This window comes from Archocentrus centrarchus, chromosome 17 (assembly GCF_007364275.1).
Source record: "Archocentrus centrarchus isolate MPI-CPG fArcCen1 chromosome 17, fArcCen1, whole genome shotgun sequence".
Lineage (NCBI taxonomy): Eukaryota > Metazoa > Chordata > Actinopteri > Cichliformes > Cichlidae > Archocentrus > Archocentrus centrarchus.
The window spans coordinates 26113227-26131855 of record NC_044362.1 but is presented as its reverse complement, the minus strand read 5'-3'; the positions used below and the strand labels follow the sequence as shown (position 1 = coordinate 26131855).

General features: G+C 38.6%; 1 protein-coding gene across 1 annotated transcript in view; it reads left to right on the top strand.

The window, feature by feature from the left end:
• The window catches only part of LOC115795906 (guanine nucleotide-binding protein G(olf) subunit alpha), a 56485-nt gene that overhangs the window by 16942 nt on the left and 20914 nt on the right, over positions 1-18629 (top strand). The window contains 1 exon segment of the mRNA XM_030752037.1: positions 7747-7844. Coding sequence (XP_030607897.1) covers positions 7747-7844 — 98 coding nt within the window.

Below are 18629 nucleotides of genomic sequence, written 5' to 3'. Positions count from 1 at the left end.
TGTGAATTATCAGCATTTTATTTATTTAAAAAGTTAATTTGAATTATTATTATTATTATTATTTGTTTTGCTAGGAGTAAAAATAAAACTGCTGCAAAGTTAATAATTGGTTCATTGTTTTAAGATCTTTTTGGAAAAATTACTTCCAGCTTCTCCACTGTAAAACTTTACTACTTATTCTATTTTTGTATGATATCAAATTGAATATTTTTGGGTCTTAGGCCATATAAAACCTTTGAAGATGTTACCAGTTATATTGAAAGGGGAAAAAAAGATTATAGACATGGGGTGCCACGGGGTGGCTGTAGCTCAGTAGGTAGAGCAGGACACCTACTGATCGGAAGGTCAGCGGTTCGAATCCTGGCTACTCCAGGCTACGTGCCAATGTATCCTTGGCAAGATACTTAACCCCAAGTTGCTCTCCGACCATTCTGTCGGAGTATGTATGCGTGTGAATGTTAGTTAATTAAAAGCACTTAGCTTTGTAAAAATGGAAGTGCTTGTATGAATGGGAGTGCATGGGTGAATGCAAACAGGTTGTATAAGCGCTTTGAGTGCTCATACTGAGTAGAAAAGCGCTATATAAGAACTAGTCCATTTACCATTTACCATTTACCAATTAAGTTTATTTGTGGTCTTGATCTCTTTTGGCTTATATTGAATTTCATGGCTAACGTTGAGGCTTTGTGGAATAATGTGCTCTTTTTTTGGATCTTGGAGCTGTCCGGAGCTCAAACATTACAAGAATCGCCATTAAAGGCACTTGGGGCCCACAGTGAGAGTGGCTGCAGTAGTCTTGGTGTCGTGTTGTGTGAGGGCTGGGGCCGTTGGGAGAGTCGGCGTTGAGTTCCCAGGCCCAGCCAAGCCAAGGGGAACAACATGGCTCTGTTTGGAGCGTCTGTGCTTGTCATCGGTCTCAGGCTTCACTTGTGCCGTCAGTGTCACCACTACATTGTCACTTAGTGCCACTAGGCGTGATATCTAATACAGCAGTGCAGGAACACGGCCAATCGGCAACCTGTGGCTTTCATCTGTTGGCGCCGTTTTGAAATGTGGAAGCATATTTTTGGACAGATGATGTCGTGTTTTGACACGAGGAGAAGTAGTAGGCAATAATCTTTGACTTCTTACAATTCTGAGTGAATAAATAAAGGTGTAGCATGATGGTAATTAATCACATGCACCAAATGATGTCTTCTCCTTGGCTACAAACTACTTTAATCATCAATAAACCTGCTAATTTTCATATTGCAAATTTTTGTCTTTTCCAAAACCCAGGATGACACGATTGTCTTTTCTCCATCTAATGCTTCGGTTATGGTTGATGGGCTTGTCACAAACGCCATCTTCTAGACGATAGATGATTAATCGGAGTGTTTGTACAGGAGTAGAAGTCGTCGAAACAGGATCAGAGGCTTCTTCAGTCTTTCTCCAGAACACCTTATCTTTTCCAGCTTTCCTCTCTGTCATTTGGAAATCCTGCATTAATTTATTGACATGCTGGTAAAGATCAACCTGTTTCCAATTGGTGGATGCATTACAAGCTGAAGTGACACCAAAGTTCTCTTTGTGTTTTAACCATTGACACTCAGTACTGTAGACTGTGTCTAGATTGTTTTTTTGTTTGTTTGTTTTTTATGTTATGTTTATCAAGTTGTACAGTTACATTGGGTGTCATACATTGATATTATAGACATGGCTTAGTAAGATTAGTGAGAACAGTGTTGTGATGGGATGTGTCTAATCTCATGTAAGACAATGAACTACAGAGCTGTGGCTGCATTGTGTCACTATCTCCTGAACAGGTTGCTGGTGGAAATTTTGACATTGCTTCCTTTAACTGATAAATATCTTGCATGTTGCATGTTGATGTAAAACTGTGACACATTTTATTTATCCCATATTTCAGCTGGCGTGCTCAGCCCTCGTGGCCTTTACTTTTAATAATCAAAGCAGGAGGGAAAACTTTTTCCGACTGTAGCCCGGGATAACAGTAGACCCATGGAAAGGAAAGCACGGATACAAACGGTCATCTATGCAAATGGAAACAAATGCCACTGCGGTGGCAACATTAGCAGCACAACAGTGTCTGTCAGCTGAAGTGAAGTACATTCAAATGGGCCCCGGCCTCTGTTTAGCACCATGTAGTTTATTTCTGGTTAACATGTTGAAATATATTAATATTATTTATTTACACTCTGAGCAAAAAAAAAACAAAAAAAAAAAACATTAGACCTTAAAAAATTCTAGTTTATATGTTGCAGTCTGTTGTTAAAGGTGAGCTTTATTGTTATTTACGCTGGAGCAGTGTTACTGTACTGATGAACTGTTCATATCTTGTGCAACACTGACTGTCAGTGAGTGTGTAACATGATTTAATATTTCTGATATCAGTTTACAGGCCAAACCCGTGATTATTACTCCCAAACTAATTGGAACTGCGTTGTGCTTTCTTTTCCCATTACAGACATCAAGGGCAGTTTCCCTTGTTGTTAGCTTTATAGGGGAACATTCGGAGTTCTAGAAGTTTCTCTAATTGATCACTCGAGGATCCTTACAGAGAGGTAAAGGGTGGCTTGTAGGTCTGTTCACTTTTTTTGGAAAAGTCTTCTATAAATAATAAATTTTATATAGCATTCTTTAAACCAAAAACCAAAAAAAAATCCATGTTATAACATGCTTCGCAGGAGCAACAAAATAAAGCAAACACTGGGCAATAGTAATTGTTACTACAGTTTGAGACCTATAATAACAGAGTTTGGGAAATTTAGGGAACAAAGTTCAATAGGAATTAAAAACTCAAGCAAAGCTGAGAAAAGGGATCCTATAAAAGATGTGACTTAAAGGAGGTGACTGATTCCCAACAACCTGATTTCACCAGGCAGGTTGTTTCAGAGCCTTGGGGCCCGGACTACAAACAGTCCATCCCTTTTTCAGTTTTGAGTTGGGCCCCGGAAAAAGATGAATAGTCTTTAACGGTTGCTGCCCTCTCCTTTGCCTCTTATTATTATTTATTTATTTATTTTTTTTAAAAGCTAAATTTGTCTGTACTCTTTAACTGAGGTAACCCATGAAAGCCATGCCTCTAGTTATCTAACATTGATATACAGATTCAATAAATGGGATGATGATGGCTGACTGAGGAGCCAGTTGGATGTCTGGCTGGCTATGTATGAAGGAGTTTGAGGTTATTGGCCATTACAGTACTTTTTTTTTTGGTTCCCCCTCTGAGGTCAAAGGTCTATGTATGAAGTAACCCGAATAAATTTAAGTGTTCCCCTGGGACTGAAGATGCAAGCCATTTGCTCTGCAACTTTATTTTGGTGAGTTAAGTGAGATGTAGGCCATTTTGTTCTCCGTCTTCCTGGCCCACGTGATTCAAGGGACGGATTACGTCACAAAAACTGCAAATTTATTAACATTGAGCCTGAGAAACCAGAGTATCAGTGTCTCGAGGCTTGTGATGGAGTGGGGGGAAGTGGAAGTGGACTGCGAAGAAGAGCATAGGAAAGGGTTAAAAAGAAACTTGTTTAAGCAGATTCCCTCCTGGTCTCTTTCTGTGTTATCAGTTCCTCTGTAGGGCACTGTAGCACACACTGCATTTATTCAAAGGCCTAGTGTCACACGTCTCTGTGGAAAAGAGCCCCGAGGACCATATTCTGCTTTTTTTCTTTCTTTTTTTTTCCCCCTCTTATTGTCCCTTCCACCCCTTATCCTCCCTCCATCAAGTTTCAGCGCTTGCCAGCCTTGCTGAGCCCTTCTTTAGGGTCTCAGACCCCCCCCCCCCCCACCCCCCCTTAATGCTTGTCCTATGAGAGTTGCACCAGCAACAGTATTAAATCTTACTGCTACTGGTTCAAATGGGGGTTACATTTTGGCTGATACTGAGGTGGAAGCAAATACAGAAAAAAAAAAAAGCAAATATGGCTCTACCTCCCCAAGAGGTAAATGCTGTTCTGCAGGAAGCAGATCCATAGTTGTATATTGTATTATGGAGCGTACTTTGATATAACAGCTAACAAATTAGCATCAAAGTCTTTAGGCACAAGTCAGGAAGAACCTAAAGTGTAAGGCCATAAATATGTGTAACACAAAAAAACCCCCAACAACAACAAATAAATGTTAATTTCTTTGTCTCTTGTGAGACATGTCAAGACTAGATCAGTGAATTTTTTTTATTTTTTTTATTTTTAAGTATTTATTTTTTTTTCCTCCCTTCATGTTGAACTGAATCACCGGATCTGCCGTGAGGAGATCTCCCAGAGCATGTGATCATTTATCAGCCTCCTTTCTCCCTCTCTCTTTCCCTGCTCTCTCGCTCTCTCTCTCTCTCTCTGTGGTTTGGGGCTACTTAAACCCTCTCCCCAGTCAGAGCACAGAGCCAGTGCTGAGCGCAGAGTCATGTGGTGGCTACATACTAGAGGAGGAGCCTATCAAAGACAGGAGGCAATGAGGAGTAGTAGCCCAATCACCTCTGTCTAGACCATACAGAGTCTTTGAAAGTATATCTTTAAAGTCATTGATGAGATGAGCTTCCATCGTCATCAGCCGAATCACTGAAACTATGTATTTACAATGTTGTGCTTATGGATGGATTTCACATAGCAGAAGTTCAGGTTCTATTTATATACTTTAGAGAATGTTTACTTTTTATATAATTAAACTATAGCATCCAGTTGTACCCGTTTTTCTTTGGTTTTCGCTTTAGCTAGAGTTCAGAGAAAAGAGGTTGCGACCAGAAAGCAATACATTTTTAAGTTCACACATTCCTGGATAAATCTGTGTCAAGGAAGTGATTGAGAAACCTAAATTGCATACATACAAAATATATGCTGTAGTCTTGCATTCAGACTTTAAAAAGGTAGGACATTGATAAGGCCATGCAGACTTAATGAAATGGAGAAAGACATAACAGTTAAGTTCACTCTGACCCTCTCCTCCCTTTAAAGGCCATCTTCTAGTTTAGTAATTTAAAAACTAAAACTTGAGATACCACGTCGGTGCTTTCAGGGTGACAGTATGGAACTAGGAAACTGTGTAGTCTTCATTGTGAGAGTCTAATCCCCAATCTTAGTTTACAGTTTTGTGCTTTGTGGTGCAGCAGGTTGTAAGATGGTACATGAAACCAAAGCAGGAGCTTTAGCTTTAAATAGGGGACAGTTATGCATATAACCACAATATTATAGTGCACCCCTTAATATAGGCGGGGTTAAATCTGACAAACTAGGAGGCTTGTTCGTCATGTCTAATAGGTGTGTGGGAAATGGTACTCGTTGAGTGACACGTTCTCCTACCTTTTCTGCTCCTTCATGTTGTGGTTACTAGAGAACGTATATTCTCGGGAACCTGTCTCCAGCAGCAGAAAAAAAGTTATTTGGGCTGGCTAAAGTGTGTATGTAGTGTAAAGTTTAGTGATTTGTGTGGTTCCTGATAGAGTTGCAATAAGTGTCCCATTTTTAAATATGCAGGTCAAGTCTTTGAAGCCCTGGCTTTGTGCTGCTGTACCCACATGAACCAAAAGAGCAGTTGTGCGTGGAGATGCACTCAAAGTGCAATGGATGGCCAAAGTAGAATAATGTTGGAGGACAAGGCGATCAGTAAATACACCCTCAGCCAGTAGCATCACTGTTGTCATTTCACAGAATTAGCTTGATGGCTACATGATGGCTGTAGCTTCTCCCGGAAGTCATATTGTTGTGTTGATGCTGCCAAGTGGAATAAAATGAACTCTCACACCTCAAATATGCAGCCAGAGTCAGATGGTGTGGGTTTTTAACAGTTAAATAATACCAATAATGAAATGATTTACAGTAAATGATTGCATCAGTGCAATGTTATTTCAATTTTAATTCTATTCTCCGATGTCATAAATTGTCACATCATATCCTAGAGTGTGACACAACAGCATTAGGACTGTCTTGGACTTTGATAATAAAACATTTAAATGTCAGTTTTGGTAAAAGTACAGCACTGTAATCCTACATCTGCATAAATGGCACATTAGACACAGCAGACCAGTCCAATGTGTGTGTGGTTTTTTTTGTTTTTTTTTTGTTTGTTTTTTTAATCCCCCAAGTCTTGATGATTATGGGATTAAAAAAATATTTCTAATTCAAACACTTCAAAAAATGTTTGCATTTTTTTTCTACTTTAGCGAACAAGGTTCAAGTTAGGGGTGAGTAAAATCTGTGATAAGTTTTTGCTGTGTAGCAGCAGAAATGGATTCTATATCTGTTCTCAGTGCAAAGTTAAGGTTTTACATAGGACACATGAATCATTAACAAGTTCTAAAATTATTTAAATACAGCAATAACTTGAAGTAATAATTTTCTGCAAGACTTTAAAAGTGTCTCACTTTGTTGTGGAGGAATTTTGGCCCACTCTTTACAACATTGCTTCTGTTCATTGAGGTTTGCAGCTATTAATTCATGCACAGCTCTCTTAAGGTCCCACCACAGCATTTCAGTCAGGTAGGGGTCTGGACTTTGACTGGACCATTGCAACACCTTATTTCATTCTGTTGTTGATTTGCTGCTGTGCTTGGACTCATTGTCCTGTTGCATGAAGCAGTTTGAATTGAGCTTTAGCCATTGGACAGATGGCCTCATGTTTGACTGTAGAATACTTTGATATGCAGAGAAGTTCATGGTCCATTTAATGAATGTGAGGTGCCCAAGTCCTCTGGCTGCAAAACAAGCCTCAAATCATCACCCTTTCACCCCTGTTAACCACCACTGTGTTTGACAGTTGGCATGAGGTGTTTGCGTTGATAAGCTGTTTAGTTTTCACTGTGCTGTGCCTTATGGCCAGACATCTCCACTTTGGTCTTGTCTGTCCTTTGGTTTGTTCAGATGCAAATTTGCAAACCTAAGCCATGTTGCTATATCTTTTTTTTGTTTTGTTTTTTTTTCTTCAGAGAAGAGGCTTTCTCCTGGCATCCCCTCCAATAAAGCCATACTTGTTCAGTCTTTTTCTAATTGTACTTTAGTGAACTTTAACAGTTAACCTGCTAACTGAGGCCTGTAGAGTCTGAGATTTAGCTCCTGGGTTTCTTGCAGTTTCTCTGAGCATTGTATGGTCGACCTTGGGGTGAATTTTCTGGGACCTCCACTCCTGGGAAGATTGGCAGCTGACTTGAATGTTTTCCACTTGTGAATAATCTTCCTAACTGTTGAAAAGTGCTGAATTGTTGATGGCCTGACCTGAATAGTCAAGACCATCGAACTGCCCAAACCTCTGCTTTCATAGACGTGGTCACGCTTATTGATGATTAGTTAATCAAATGCATTTGATTAGCAGCACCTACTGCTACTTACTCTCTTAATTACTATGGAAGAAGTGAGGGTGTACTTAGTTTTGATTTTTACTTTCTTTTTCATACGACTGTTTATATGTATGTCTTTTCCCTAGTTCCTCCTAGACACATTATCAATCTGGATAAAACTTACTATATAAACTTCTTAGGTTACCAGGATTATTAACATCTATATAGATTTTGGGTATTATTTCTACTCAAATCCTTTTAAATTATATATATTATGTGCAGTAGCTGATCTCAAAACGAACGGCAACATGTGTGAAGTACCCCAGACCTGGCAAAAAATGCCCATAGGGCTAGTGTACCTAATTTTAAGACCTGCTAAAGACAAGATGATTTTTACTTTTTTCATGTAACTGTATTTAAGTACCTGTATATAAATGTTCATTTTCTTAAAATGTTTTTCTTTTTTCTTTTCCTCCCCTCAGGAGTTCTTTGATCACGCAAAGAAACTGTGGGACGATGAAGGAGTGAAAGCATGCTTTGAGAGGTCCAATGAATACCAGCTCATCGACTGTGCACAATAGTGAGTTCAGACTTTTAAATACATTTTGCAGAAATCGCTTCATGAACACATGCTTTATATATGCAGTTGTTTGTGGAGCTGTAAATGAGAAGGATAAGGATAAATTATAATCACTGCTTCATCTGCCCCTTTTTTTTTGTTTTTTTTGTCACCTTTGAGGTGAAAGCGCTGCAGTATGTGTGCTGGTATCATGTCGTCTGTGAACATGGCGGAGATATGTTTACTCTGGGTGTGGCAAATTGAGCAAGAGTTGTAGCTGTCCATTGGAAAATTCTACAGATCTCTCCTTAGGTCTGTGTGTTTGGCTTTTCTCCATGGCAATATGCAAAGCATGGTCTGACCTATATTAAAATGCCCCAGTGTTAAATTTATTGGACCTGTTCTATTGAAAACTGTAATAAGGTAAGGATGGTGTAATCTTCTAGTTCAGGAGGGTCAAACCCAGTTTAGCTCATAAGCCACATACAGTCCAGTTTGGTCTTGAGTGACAACTGTTTCTTGTAATCTATAACCTATTAAACACCTCGAAAGCAGTTCTTTCTTTTTTTGCCTAAAGTTGTTTACGTGCATTTAGAAAACTCTTAGTTCTTGTTGTTGATGTTATTGCAAAACTGATATGCAAACTGAGATGTCTTAAGAAAAATAAGTTAAACTATCCCACCACTTTATAAAGAAATCCTGAATGTAAAAAAATCAAAGAAATCTGTCAGTACGATTCCTTCGGCTTAACTACTTTGGTTCTCATGAAGTGATCGATTCTTAAGGGCAAAATACAGTCCAAACCTAAAGTAATGTTTCATAGCTGTTTTCATATTTTTGAGTCATTAACTGGGGTAGAATGGACTCTGTCAGGCCAACATCCCCGCCCTAGTTAAAGCTAGTACTTTTTGTATCCTTGATGGGGATGGCAAAATTTACCTGTGGATTTACAGTTTTAGTGAAGGTGAGGCTGGAGGAGAGAAATTGGATTGGCTCTGATTTTAAATTTGATTGAATATGTACTTTATTTATTCTAAAGGTTGTGAAATTACTTTGTAAAACCAGTTTAAAACAATAGATTTAAGTTTTAAAAATGACTTAAATAAGCAGAATAATATAAGCTCAGTAATCTATAATAAAAGTGACAAATTTAAGTAAAATTTAAGTAAAATGTGAAGTCCTAACATACTTGTGGAAGAAAGTAAAATATTCAACAAAGCAAATTAAAACAGAATAAAAATGTCTTACTAATTGTAGTCAAAACAGCACAGCAAATATCAGATGACATTTAAGTGGCTCACTACAGCACAGTATAAATTGTAGCAGCTACCATCTTAGTCCAGCTGTACTTGCCATGCTGATACTGCAGCATGGCAAGGTGCTGAAACTGATGCCACTTTGAAGAGGGCCCCAGATTATTTTTAAGGCTCCCAAAGCACTTTGGGCCACCATAGGGTACTGGTTGTGCACTAAGCAGGGCCCCTCTGTTCTCTTTGAAAGGAAGTTTGGATATACAAAGTGATTCACTGATTACAATCCTCTCTTTCTGCTTCCCCTCTGACTCACCTCTGGATTCACATGTAAATAAGAGGATATGTACATGGTGTGGGCTCCGGAGTCCCCTCCCATCCCAAAGGTTGGCTCCTTTTATCTCTGAGGGTTCGATCACAGCAAGGTCATTATAGTAAGCTAAAGTTAAACTACAAACTGAAAAGGCATGGTAAAACATGTTAGTTAACTGAAATTAAAAATAAAAACTAGGCTTAAAAAAAAAAAAGCCCAAACTTACAAAGTGTTTTTAGTTGTCATAACTTGCCTATTGCAGTGTTGTGTTGTAATGGGAAAACTAAACTAGAGCAAGCAAGCTAACTGGATCCACTGAAAGCTAAAAGCTAGAAGATAGAAAACTAATAATTCTGGGTCACAATCGTGCTACAACAGTGACTGGTTGTTGGTGTGTTTATGTGTTTGGAGTGTAGAGATGTTTTAATGATGATGTAGCACGTAGACTAATGGTCTCTATAAACTGTTTCCTAAATATCTTCTGTCCCTTGGACATAAATTTAACTCCTCTGGTTGTTTGCCTGCCTGTAAGCAGCTTCCATAGAAAGGAGACAGAAAGTCAGGTGATGGTTGGAGAGTCACATGAATCTGTAAGGTGGAGCTGCCACAGTCCACGGTCTGTGTTTGGTTTTGCTGCTCTGAGTCAGTGTGCGTGTTGTAGGGCAGCACAATGTGTTTTGTTTTTAGGTTTTTTTTGTTTTTTTTTAAAAGAAAAAGAGCATGTCGTGTTTATTTTAGTCCATATCCCAGTGTCATGGTGACATCATTTAATATTGTGGTACCATAAACATTTCAGATCTTTATTACTTCCTCGTCACAAATGCTGCAAATGCTTCTGAATGTTGAAATCTCCAGGAATATTGTCATAACTAAAACCACTGAGGCTTGCAGCTAGCCAGAGCATTGATAATACAGCTGTTCTGTGACATGAGCAAACATTAACACAGTAAAATGAAGACAATGAAAAGCATACAGTGTTTCAGTGCTTCATGTGTGACTTCTCTGGTGTGTGTATTGATTTTTGAACTTGGTTGCTATGCTTCTTTCTGTCCTACATCTACTGTTCTGAATGAGGGGGAAAAAAAAATACTGCCAAATGATTGAAGTCAGTTTTTTTTTTTTTCCCTCTCTCTATTTCCATCATCCTCCTCCACAAAAATATCATTCATTGTTTCTGCTCTCCTCTGCCTTTCATTTTATCCTCCTAGCTCTGCCTTCTCTGCTCCTGTTTGGGCAGTTGTATGCATGTTTGGCCAACAAATCATTATTGGGGCGCCCTTGTAGCACATGCCCCATGTACTGAAGGCTGCAGCAGCATGGGTTTGTGTCTGCCTCAGGCCATTTGCTATGTTACCTGCTGCTGCATCTAAAATCTTAAAAATATAATGAATTGATCTAACTACCTTGATAACTGCCAGGCTTTTGCACTAAATTCCTAAATCTTAGTATTCAGCAGAAACATCACCATATCCCTGTATTGCCTGAACCATGCGTTTTGATTGAAGGCTGGAAATTGTCAGACTGCAAAGCCTCTCACTTACTTCCTCGCTCAATTCTAACCTCTATATGAACTCTCATAGATATTGTCCTGCATGGCAACAGACGTGTGTGTAAGGGACCACACTTATACACATGCACACCTATTGTTGTTATGATCACAAAATGTTCTGAGAAACCATCCTGGAAGTTGTGGCAGACGGCTTCAGCTGCCAACTGGGTTAAAAGAAAGGGACCATAGGTCCTTCTGGTGGAGGCTGGGTGTATTCAATCAGATGTTTGTGTTTTGATATCAGTATTGTTTGGGGAAAGTCTCGTGTTGTTTAGGCTTTACTTTTTAAAGGTCCCATAATCTACCACTATGGGACATTAATGTTAGCCTCACAATATCCCACAATAGATATTTCAACTTTGAGGGTAAATTGAACCGGAACCGCTGCTGGCCCCACCCCTTTCAGAAAGAGGAATTAGTGACCAAGAGAAGTCGCTAATTGAAGCATTATACAGAGCTGAGACACTCTGTGGCTTCTAAATCTCTCTGTGAGCATTCAGTTTACATTTAAATACAGTTTAATTCTCAGCACATTGTTAGAGTTTTGTCAGGCGGCGTTGCAATGATGAAATCCAGTGGTTTGGTAAATGGCTCGAGTGGTCGAAATATTGCTGGAAATGGCTGCCTTGTTTTGTTGTCTGACACTAGGAAAAGAAAAATATGTAAGTGAGAAGAGATTTATTATGATTTTGGCTGTTTTTAAAATGCAGTGCAAATAAATGTTTAGAATAATAGGCTAACAGACTGACTTTAGCTGCACTGAAGCATATACACTGGTATGAACAAATCCAGTGCCGCTGTATTGGTTATAAAAAGAACTTCTGCTGATCCCTTGTTACATGGTCCCAACCACCACAGTGGTTGGGACCATGTTTGATTTGGCAGTTTTACGCCAGATGTCCTTCCTGACACAAACCCGAAGGAGATTTGTTTCAGGAGTTTCCACAGTTCCTGGTCGACCATCAGCTTTACACCCCAGCCCCACTGAGCTCTGACCTGTGCATACAATCAAAGCTAACAATTACGCTAGCCGCATTAGCCCTGCACGAACACAACGATCCCAGCCTGAACATAAACTTGTTCCTTTGGTTATTTGTAGAATAATTTCATCAGGTTCTGACTGGACTCTGATGTAAGTAGCTGATGTGAATTTCCGTGTACGTAGATTTGCAACAGATTTGTGATTTATCACAAACAGATTGCATGTAATTGGCAACTTGACCCCATTCAGTCGCAAACTGATGAGACTGATTCCGTCTTACTGCCGTTTTATTGCTGTCTTGACACACCAAAGTCGCTGTGAAGACAGCAGCTGGCTGCGAGTGGTTGCAGACCTGGTTGAAGCAATCATTTCAGTAGCAATGAGATCAGAAGTTCATTGCACCAAGGTCACAATAATTTTGGTTTTGCCGCATGTCTCCACCCACAGTTTTCATTAGGCTGGCTGTAGCACAAAATGGGTTTTTCTGCTGGTGGTTCATGTAATTACATTTAGTGTTAGCAGCATGCTAAGATTCTCCCCTTTGCGATCACCCTGGAAGAAGTGAGGGACAGGACTACAGATGACTTTTAGCTCACTGTCTGTTGGTTACCTACTTTTTACGCCAAAAGAGGCTTGCAAAGGTGGGAGGCAGTTTTGTTACCAGAGGTCTAGAAAAATGCTGGTAGAAAGTGCTGTCAGGTTTTTATTTTTTCACAGTTCTCAATTTAAACCTTGAAGTTTATAACAATTTCATAATATTATAGAGACACGTTTTCATGACTTGGAGTAAAATATGAAATGAAACTTTATTGGCCTCTCTTTTTATTTGTATTCAAACACTTACTAATTTGTGTTAGGCTCTGTCTTGGATCTTGAATGCAATTAGTGCTTTCAGTCACTGAGAGTATCTTAAAGAGGAAATAACCTATGTGTAGCTGTTTGTGAGAAGAACAGATTGTCACTCATTGTTGTAAAACCACAAAGAGCAACCACACCAGAGCAAATTTTTGGCTAGATATAGATGGATGGCATATTTAGATTTTGCGAGGGCGGATGATATACCTCTTCCATTTCATCTGTGTTGTCCTTCACAGACCTTGCACCACTGGCAGATATTTTTTCCAGCCAGCCTAACGCTGGATGGCCCATTGGACAGAGGCACAGGAAATAAGTACGAGCCGATGGCAGGCGCTTGTTATGCCAAAGAGCATGTCCATATCGATGTTTTTGGAATCCTGTCACCCATCGATCTGCCTTCTGCATTGCACATTTATACGTTTTAAGAGCACAGATATGTGTCTGCCAGCTGATTGATTATGAGCTATTTTCAGCTGCGGCAGGCTGGTTCCATTGCAATGCCTTGGATGTGTCAATGGCAAAATCAAACACTTTTTCACACGCAAATCTGAACTCCCAGGCCTGTTGCTGTGGTGAATGTTCCTGCAGCAAATATGACACAAAACATGGCACAAATGATATGCTGGGATTTATCATACCAGTGTTAGATGCTGTTTAGGCTTGTATGAAACTCTCTTGTGTTAGTGTGCCTGGTGATGCCTGGAACTGGACTGGGCCAAAGGAGAGCTGCCTTGGCTGTGATGGTACTGAGGAAATTAGCTAAGGACAAGTTGGGGCTTTTTCCTGCAATGAGGACGAGGCCTGACATAGCTTAGTTTTAATGCTCAGAGAGCAGCCAACCACAGCCTTCCCCTGGTGACTTTGTGTCAACAGGAAGCTGAAAATTTAACATTAAGATTTGTGTGTTTAATATAGTTAACAAATTTAGATTAACAGAGTTTTTGTAATTTTTTTTTTTTTGTAATTTTCTTTTCTTCTGAGTTTAGTTTTTAATGCCAAAATGTTTACTTTTGGTTTATTTTTTTATGAGGTTGTTATTTTTAGTCTTTTAAATTATCATAATGTGATATTGTTGGGGAAAGAGTTAAGAGATTCAGCATAGGGATAACAATACAAACTGTTCTTTGACCAAATGAAAAGGAATTTGAAGCTTTTAGACAGTTTAACAACAAAAAAAGTTAGTAAAGATACAGTTTGCATAGTTACGGTGCAGTTAAGATTTTATTCTTTCTTTTTTTGCTTGTTGGGGACAAAAGTAGATTAAAATTAAAAAAAAATATATTGCTAGTTGATATTTTGTAAAAATACATGTTAGTTATACTGTATATGGAAAATGATGGCATCATTGTTTAACTTTATCTCAATGTATAATGAGCTAGTAACATAAGGTGACAATATAGCCCAACTTTGTACAACAGTCAGAGACTTGCCTCTGATTTGCCCTTCATGCTCCAGCTGTTACAGATGTTATTCACAACATCATGCCTGTCTGTTGGAATATGCACAGATCACAAGTTGCTCAGTTAACCTGCTTGATTGTTTTTAAGTCCATCACTGTTTCAACGGAAGGACAGTTTATGTAATGTTAATGTGACCAACAATCAAGTTAGAAGTCCAAAAACAGAAAAAAGCAGCAAATCTTTCACACTAGCGAGTAGACAATAAATTTAAATTTAGCTTTAAAGGCTGTTATTCATCATGTTCAATGAGTTATTGGCTGATTGATTAATTGATTAATTGAAACAGAAAAGAGCAAAAAGAGAGCGATATTTATAAAACTTTAAAGTAAAACATGTAAAGACATCTATTTTCATTTAAACCACATTTCAGACCTCAGCTTCAGGTTTGTGGCTTTAAAACTAGGAATTGTCAGGTTAAGCTTAAAAGATTAAGGTTTTAATAGTGAGCGAAATGCAATGTATTAATGTAAGGAGAATGTGGTTTGGATGTTGTGCTGCAAAAGTGCCCGCAGCAGAGAGGCACAGCTGGGATATGTCTGGGATATCCAGCTGTCCTGCAGAGTCCTGGAGATGGGGCTTGGCTGCTGGTGGATAAGTCTAAGGCCCGATCTTATTCTTGGTCTAGGCTGGGGCTGAGGTTGGGGCTGGGGTTTAGTGCTGGTCACGGGACTCTGCCACCAGCCTGCGGGCCACTGACACAGTCATCTGGGGCTGTAAAGTGCTAAGAATGGTTGGCATTGTCAGCTATCCCCGGCCCCTGAAGGGCCTACAGAAACAGAGGGGTTAGGCTTCACAAACAGTAACTCTCCTCAATAAGGAGGCTGTTCTGTTCACGGAAGAGCAAAAGAGAGCGATATTTATACACTGGCTGCATGTCACTGCTGCTTTTTTGTGTCACCAATAAGTTGCTTGAATTCTTAATGTTTTAGTTGATTTGATGTACCGGCTATAATGGTGTGAATGTCTCTGCTGACGTTTGTTGATATTTCAGTGTAAGAGCTTTTATTCTGATCAGTTATTTTTAATACTTAAGAAATGTTTGTCCCACTGGAAGCTGTTAAACCTTTATGGACTCCTGATTTTTACAAATTATTGCTCGCATAAGTTGAGTGGTGATGTCAGCTTGATGCCTGTTCAGAAGATTTCATACTAAAGATGCACCAGGACACCATCTGGTGTTGGTCTTATTGATTGATATGGGCCTATCAGCAAATGAGACAAGCCAGTGGCAGTTTATCTGTGGTGGCACATAAATTTTGACTTTTGTATTTTGGCAAATGTGTGAAGTTCTGGCTGATACAGGTGTTTATTTTATATTATACATTTTCTGCTTTCTGCCAAAGAAATGAATAATCTCGACAAAAATATAGCCAGCTTCTTTTGAAGTCTTTAAGCTTTTCTTTGCTCAACGTCACCTTCTTTTTGCATGATAGGTTGGCCAATGCCAATATTTGGCTGTATCGTTGGAGCCTTTCTCTCGACTTGGCTCCAAGACTTTTGGGTCACTTTAACCTCTCTTGTCATCCTGGTCTGGAACCTTTTGTCGGTACTGATGTTAAACCCAGATAATCTCAGTGTGAAGCGTTTATAGAACCACTTTTTAACCTAAACCTTAAAGAGAGAAGTAAGTCTGGGAAAAAAAACAAAAATTAATGTTCAAAATGGCAGCCTTGAAACAACAAGCTACTACAGTTGGATAGACTGTTGAGGAGAGGATTAGCAGTGTTAGGCAATGGTAAATATTCTTGCCTTTGAGGCTAATGTCAACTACTGTACTACTACTGACAGATATTACTGCAAGTTAATCTCCTCCACATCTCATCCACATGTGTTTGGATTTAGCTCTCTACCCTTTTTTTTTTTTTTTTTTTTTCTCACTGCACGGTGTGGCTACAAGAAATTAGACACATTGTAGTTTACAGTTTTGTTCCCATTTCTGATCCTGTCCAGTCACATGAGATTGTTCATTGTTCCTTCTGGGAGGGTACTCTTAAGTCACCTGCAGTGTGGGAGTTAAACCTGTATTTCCAAACCTTGTATTGCATGCATGTTTGATATTTGAGAAAACTTTAAACTTTTTGTGTGTGTGATACACTCCAATTTTAATATTTTTTTTGTATGATTTTTTTATAGCCCTGTACTCAGAGCCAGACAGAAATATTCAAATATATTTAAACAAACAGGAAAAATATTGGCCTAATTTTTTTTTGTAATACATATGTTTATTGAATGTTTCCATGTATTAACACAAACAAACATAAAAAGTAAAGTACAACGACAACAGCATTAACATCGACATTAACCTTAACCTTACGCCGGCTCAAAAAAAAAGAAAAAAGAAAACATTATCACATTATGTAAGCTCTGTGAAAAATAACTGAAATATCAAACCAATATACAACATAAAAGGGTCCCAAATATTGTAAAACATGTTTTGTCTATTGTGCAGTTTACTTGTTAGCAGGGTTATTATAGTTAACGAAAACGAACGAAATAACGAAAACTGAAATTGAAAAACATTGTCGTTAACTGAAATAAATAAAAACTATAATTAAAAGGAAAAAAACGATAACTAATTAAAACTGAATTGTGAGTTTACAAAACTAACTAAAACTAACTGAAATTATCGATAAGCTGACTTTCATTTACTTGTTTGTTTTTTTTTTTAAGCCTTGTGGATTGATATGAAATCATTTTTTCCGCTCTCCGAGTTTAAGCTGGGAGCGCCACAGGACAACTGTGTGAGTGCGCATGTGCGTGCGCTCACCGCGCTGGTCCGCAAAGTAATGGCTGCGGTCTGCCGAGAAAGCGGGCAGCGTCCCGTATGGAGGTTCTTTGAGTACAAACACCTGCACACGACCACAAGGTAATAACACACACAATCCAGCTACACAAGCATAAATGTGGACATGAGGTCGGCAACTTCTGTAGGTTGTGTACAGAGGCCGCAAAGACCCTGCAGGTTTAATTAGCGAGCATCTAACCAAGCTAGCTCCAAAACAGAAGCAGCTTCAGGTGGTGAGAACTCAGGATGCAGCTGGATTGAGCTTTGACTCCTTCAAAGAGTTTGTTTTTGTCAAACACCACATGTAGCTGTTGTTAATCTACTGCACTGATGCTGAACTTTATTGTGGAGTTTATTGTAGAATTTATTGAGTTTGGGAGTTCATGTTTTTCTTTGTTTCTCCCTGTGATGTTCATGTGTGTCCTTAATATTACACACATTTAGCATGTCTTGTGAACAGTTGGTTGTTGAATATATTTCTTTAAACTGTATCTTTTGTCAAGTTTTCATTACACAACAGTCACTTTTGCGCCTTGAATCTTGCACCTGATTAGGTATGAAAATACTAAAACTAATACTGAAACTAACTGAAAACTAACTAAAACTAAGCATGAAACCAAAAATAAAACTAATAAAAACGAGAAATCCACTCTGAAAACTAATTAAAACTAACTGAATTAAAGAAAAAAAAGTAAAAAACTAACTAAAACTAAACTATAATGTAAAATCCAAAACTATTATAACCCTGCTTGTTAGAAAGTCCAACGACACATATCAAGGACAGTCCGTTCCCATTGTGTTTTGGATGGGATCTTATCTGTTATCCAGTTCAGAAGGATACATTTCCTGGCACAGAATGTAAGCACCTATATAGTTGTTTTCCACAGTTCTCCTTAAAGCTCTTATTCATAACTCCCAGTAACATATGCATTGGATTACATTTGATACTAATGGAAAAGATCTTGTCCAGTTCTTTTTATACAAAACCAGATTGTTGTATTTTCCTACATGACCAAAGACAGTGAGTTAAATCTCCCACTTCTGTCTTACACTTAGGGCAAAGCAGAGAGAGATCTGGGTTAAATCGATGACGTAGATAGGTGGGATATATGAGCTCGATGCAGAATTTTGAGTTGAATAGCTTTAACCCTATTACAAACACTCAAATATTTAGCATTTTCCAGGCTTCACTCCAAGCCTCGTCACTAATCTCCATCACTAGTTCTTTTTCCCATGTCTCCTTTAAGAAAGTCAGTTTCGTAACATCCAGTTCTTTTAATAAGCTTATAACAAGTCTTAATAGAACTTGTATAGAATAGTATAGTAATAGAATAGAAAAGTTTTGGTTTAAATAATTGTTTTTCGCAATCAGAGATAGTTTGGTTACTGAGTACTGTTGTGTTCTTTAAAATGTAGTTCCTCACTTGCAAGTATCGAAAAAAATCATGTCTATGGATATCATATTTAGTAGTCACCGGCCTAATTTTAATTTCAAGTACCGTATCAGGCCAGAATTTCAGTCTTGCCATCCCTATCCCACACTAGTTTTTCTTGTAGTGAAAAATGGAGAAGTATTTGTTGGCAGGTAGGAAGTGGGCTGGAGGAAGAA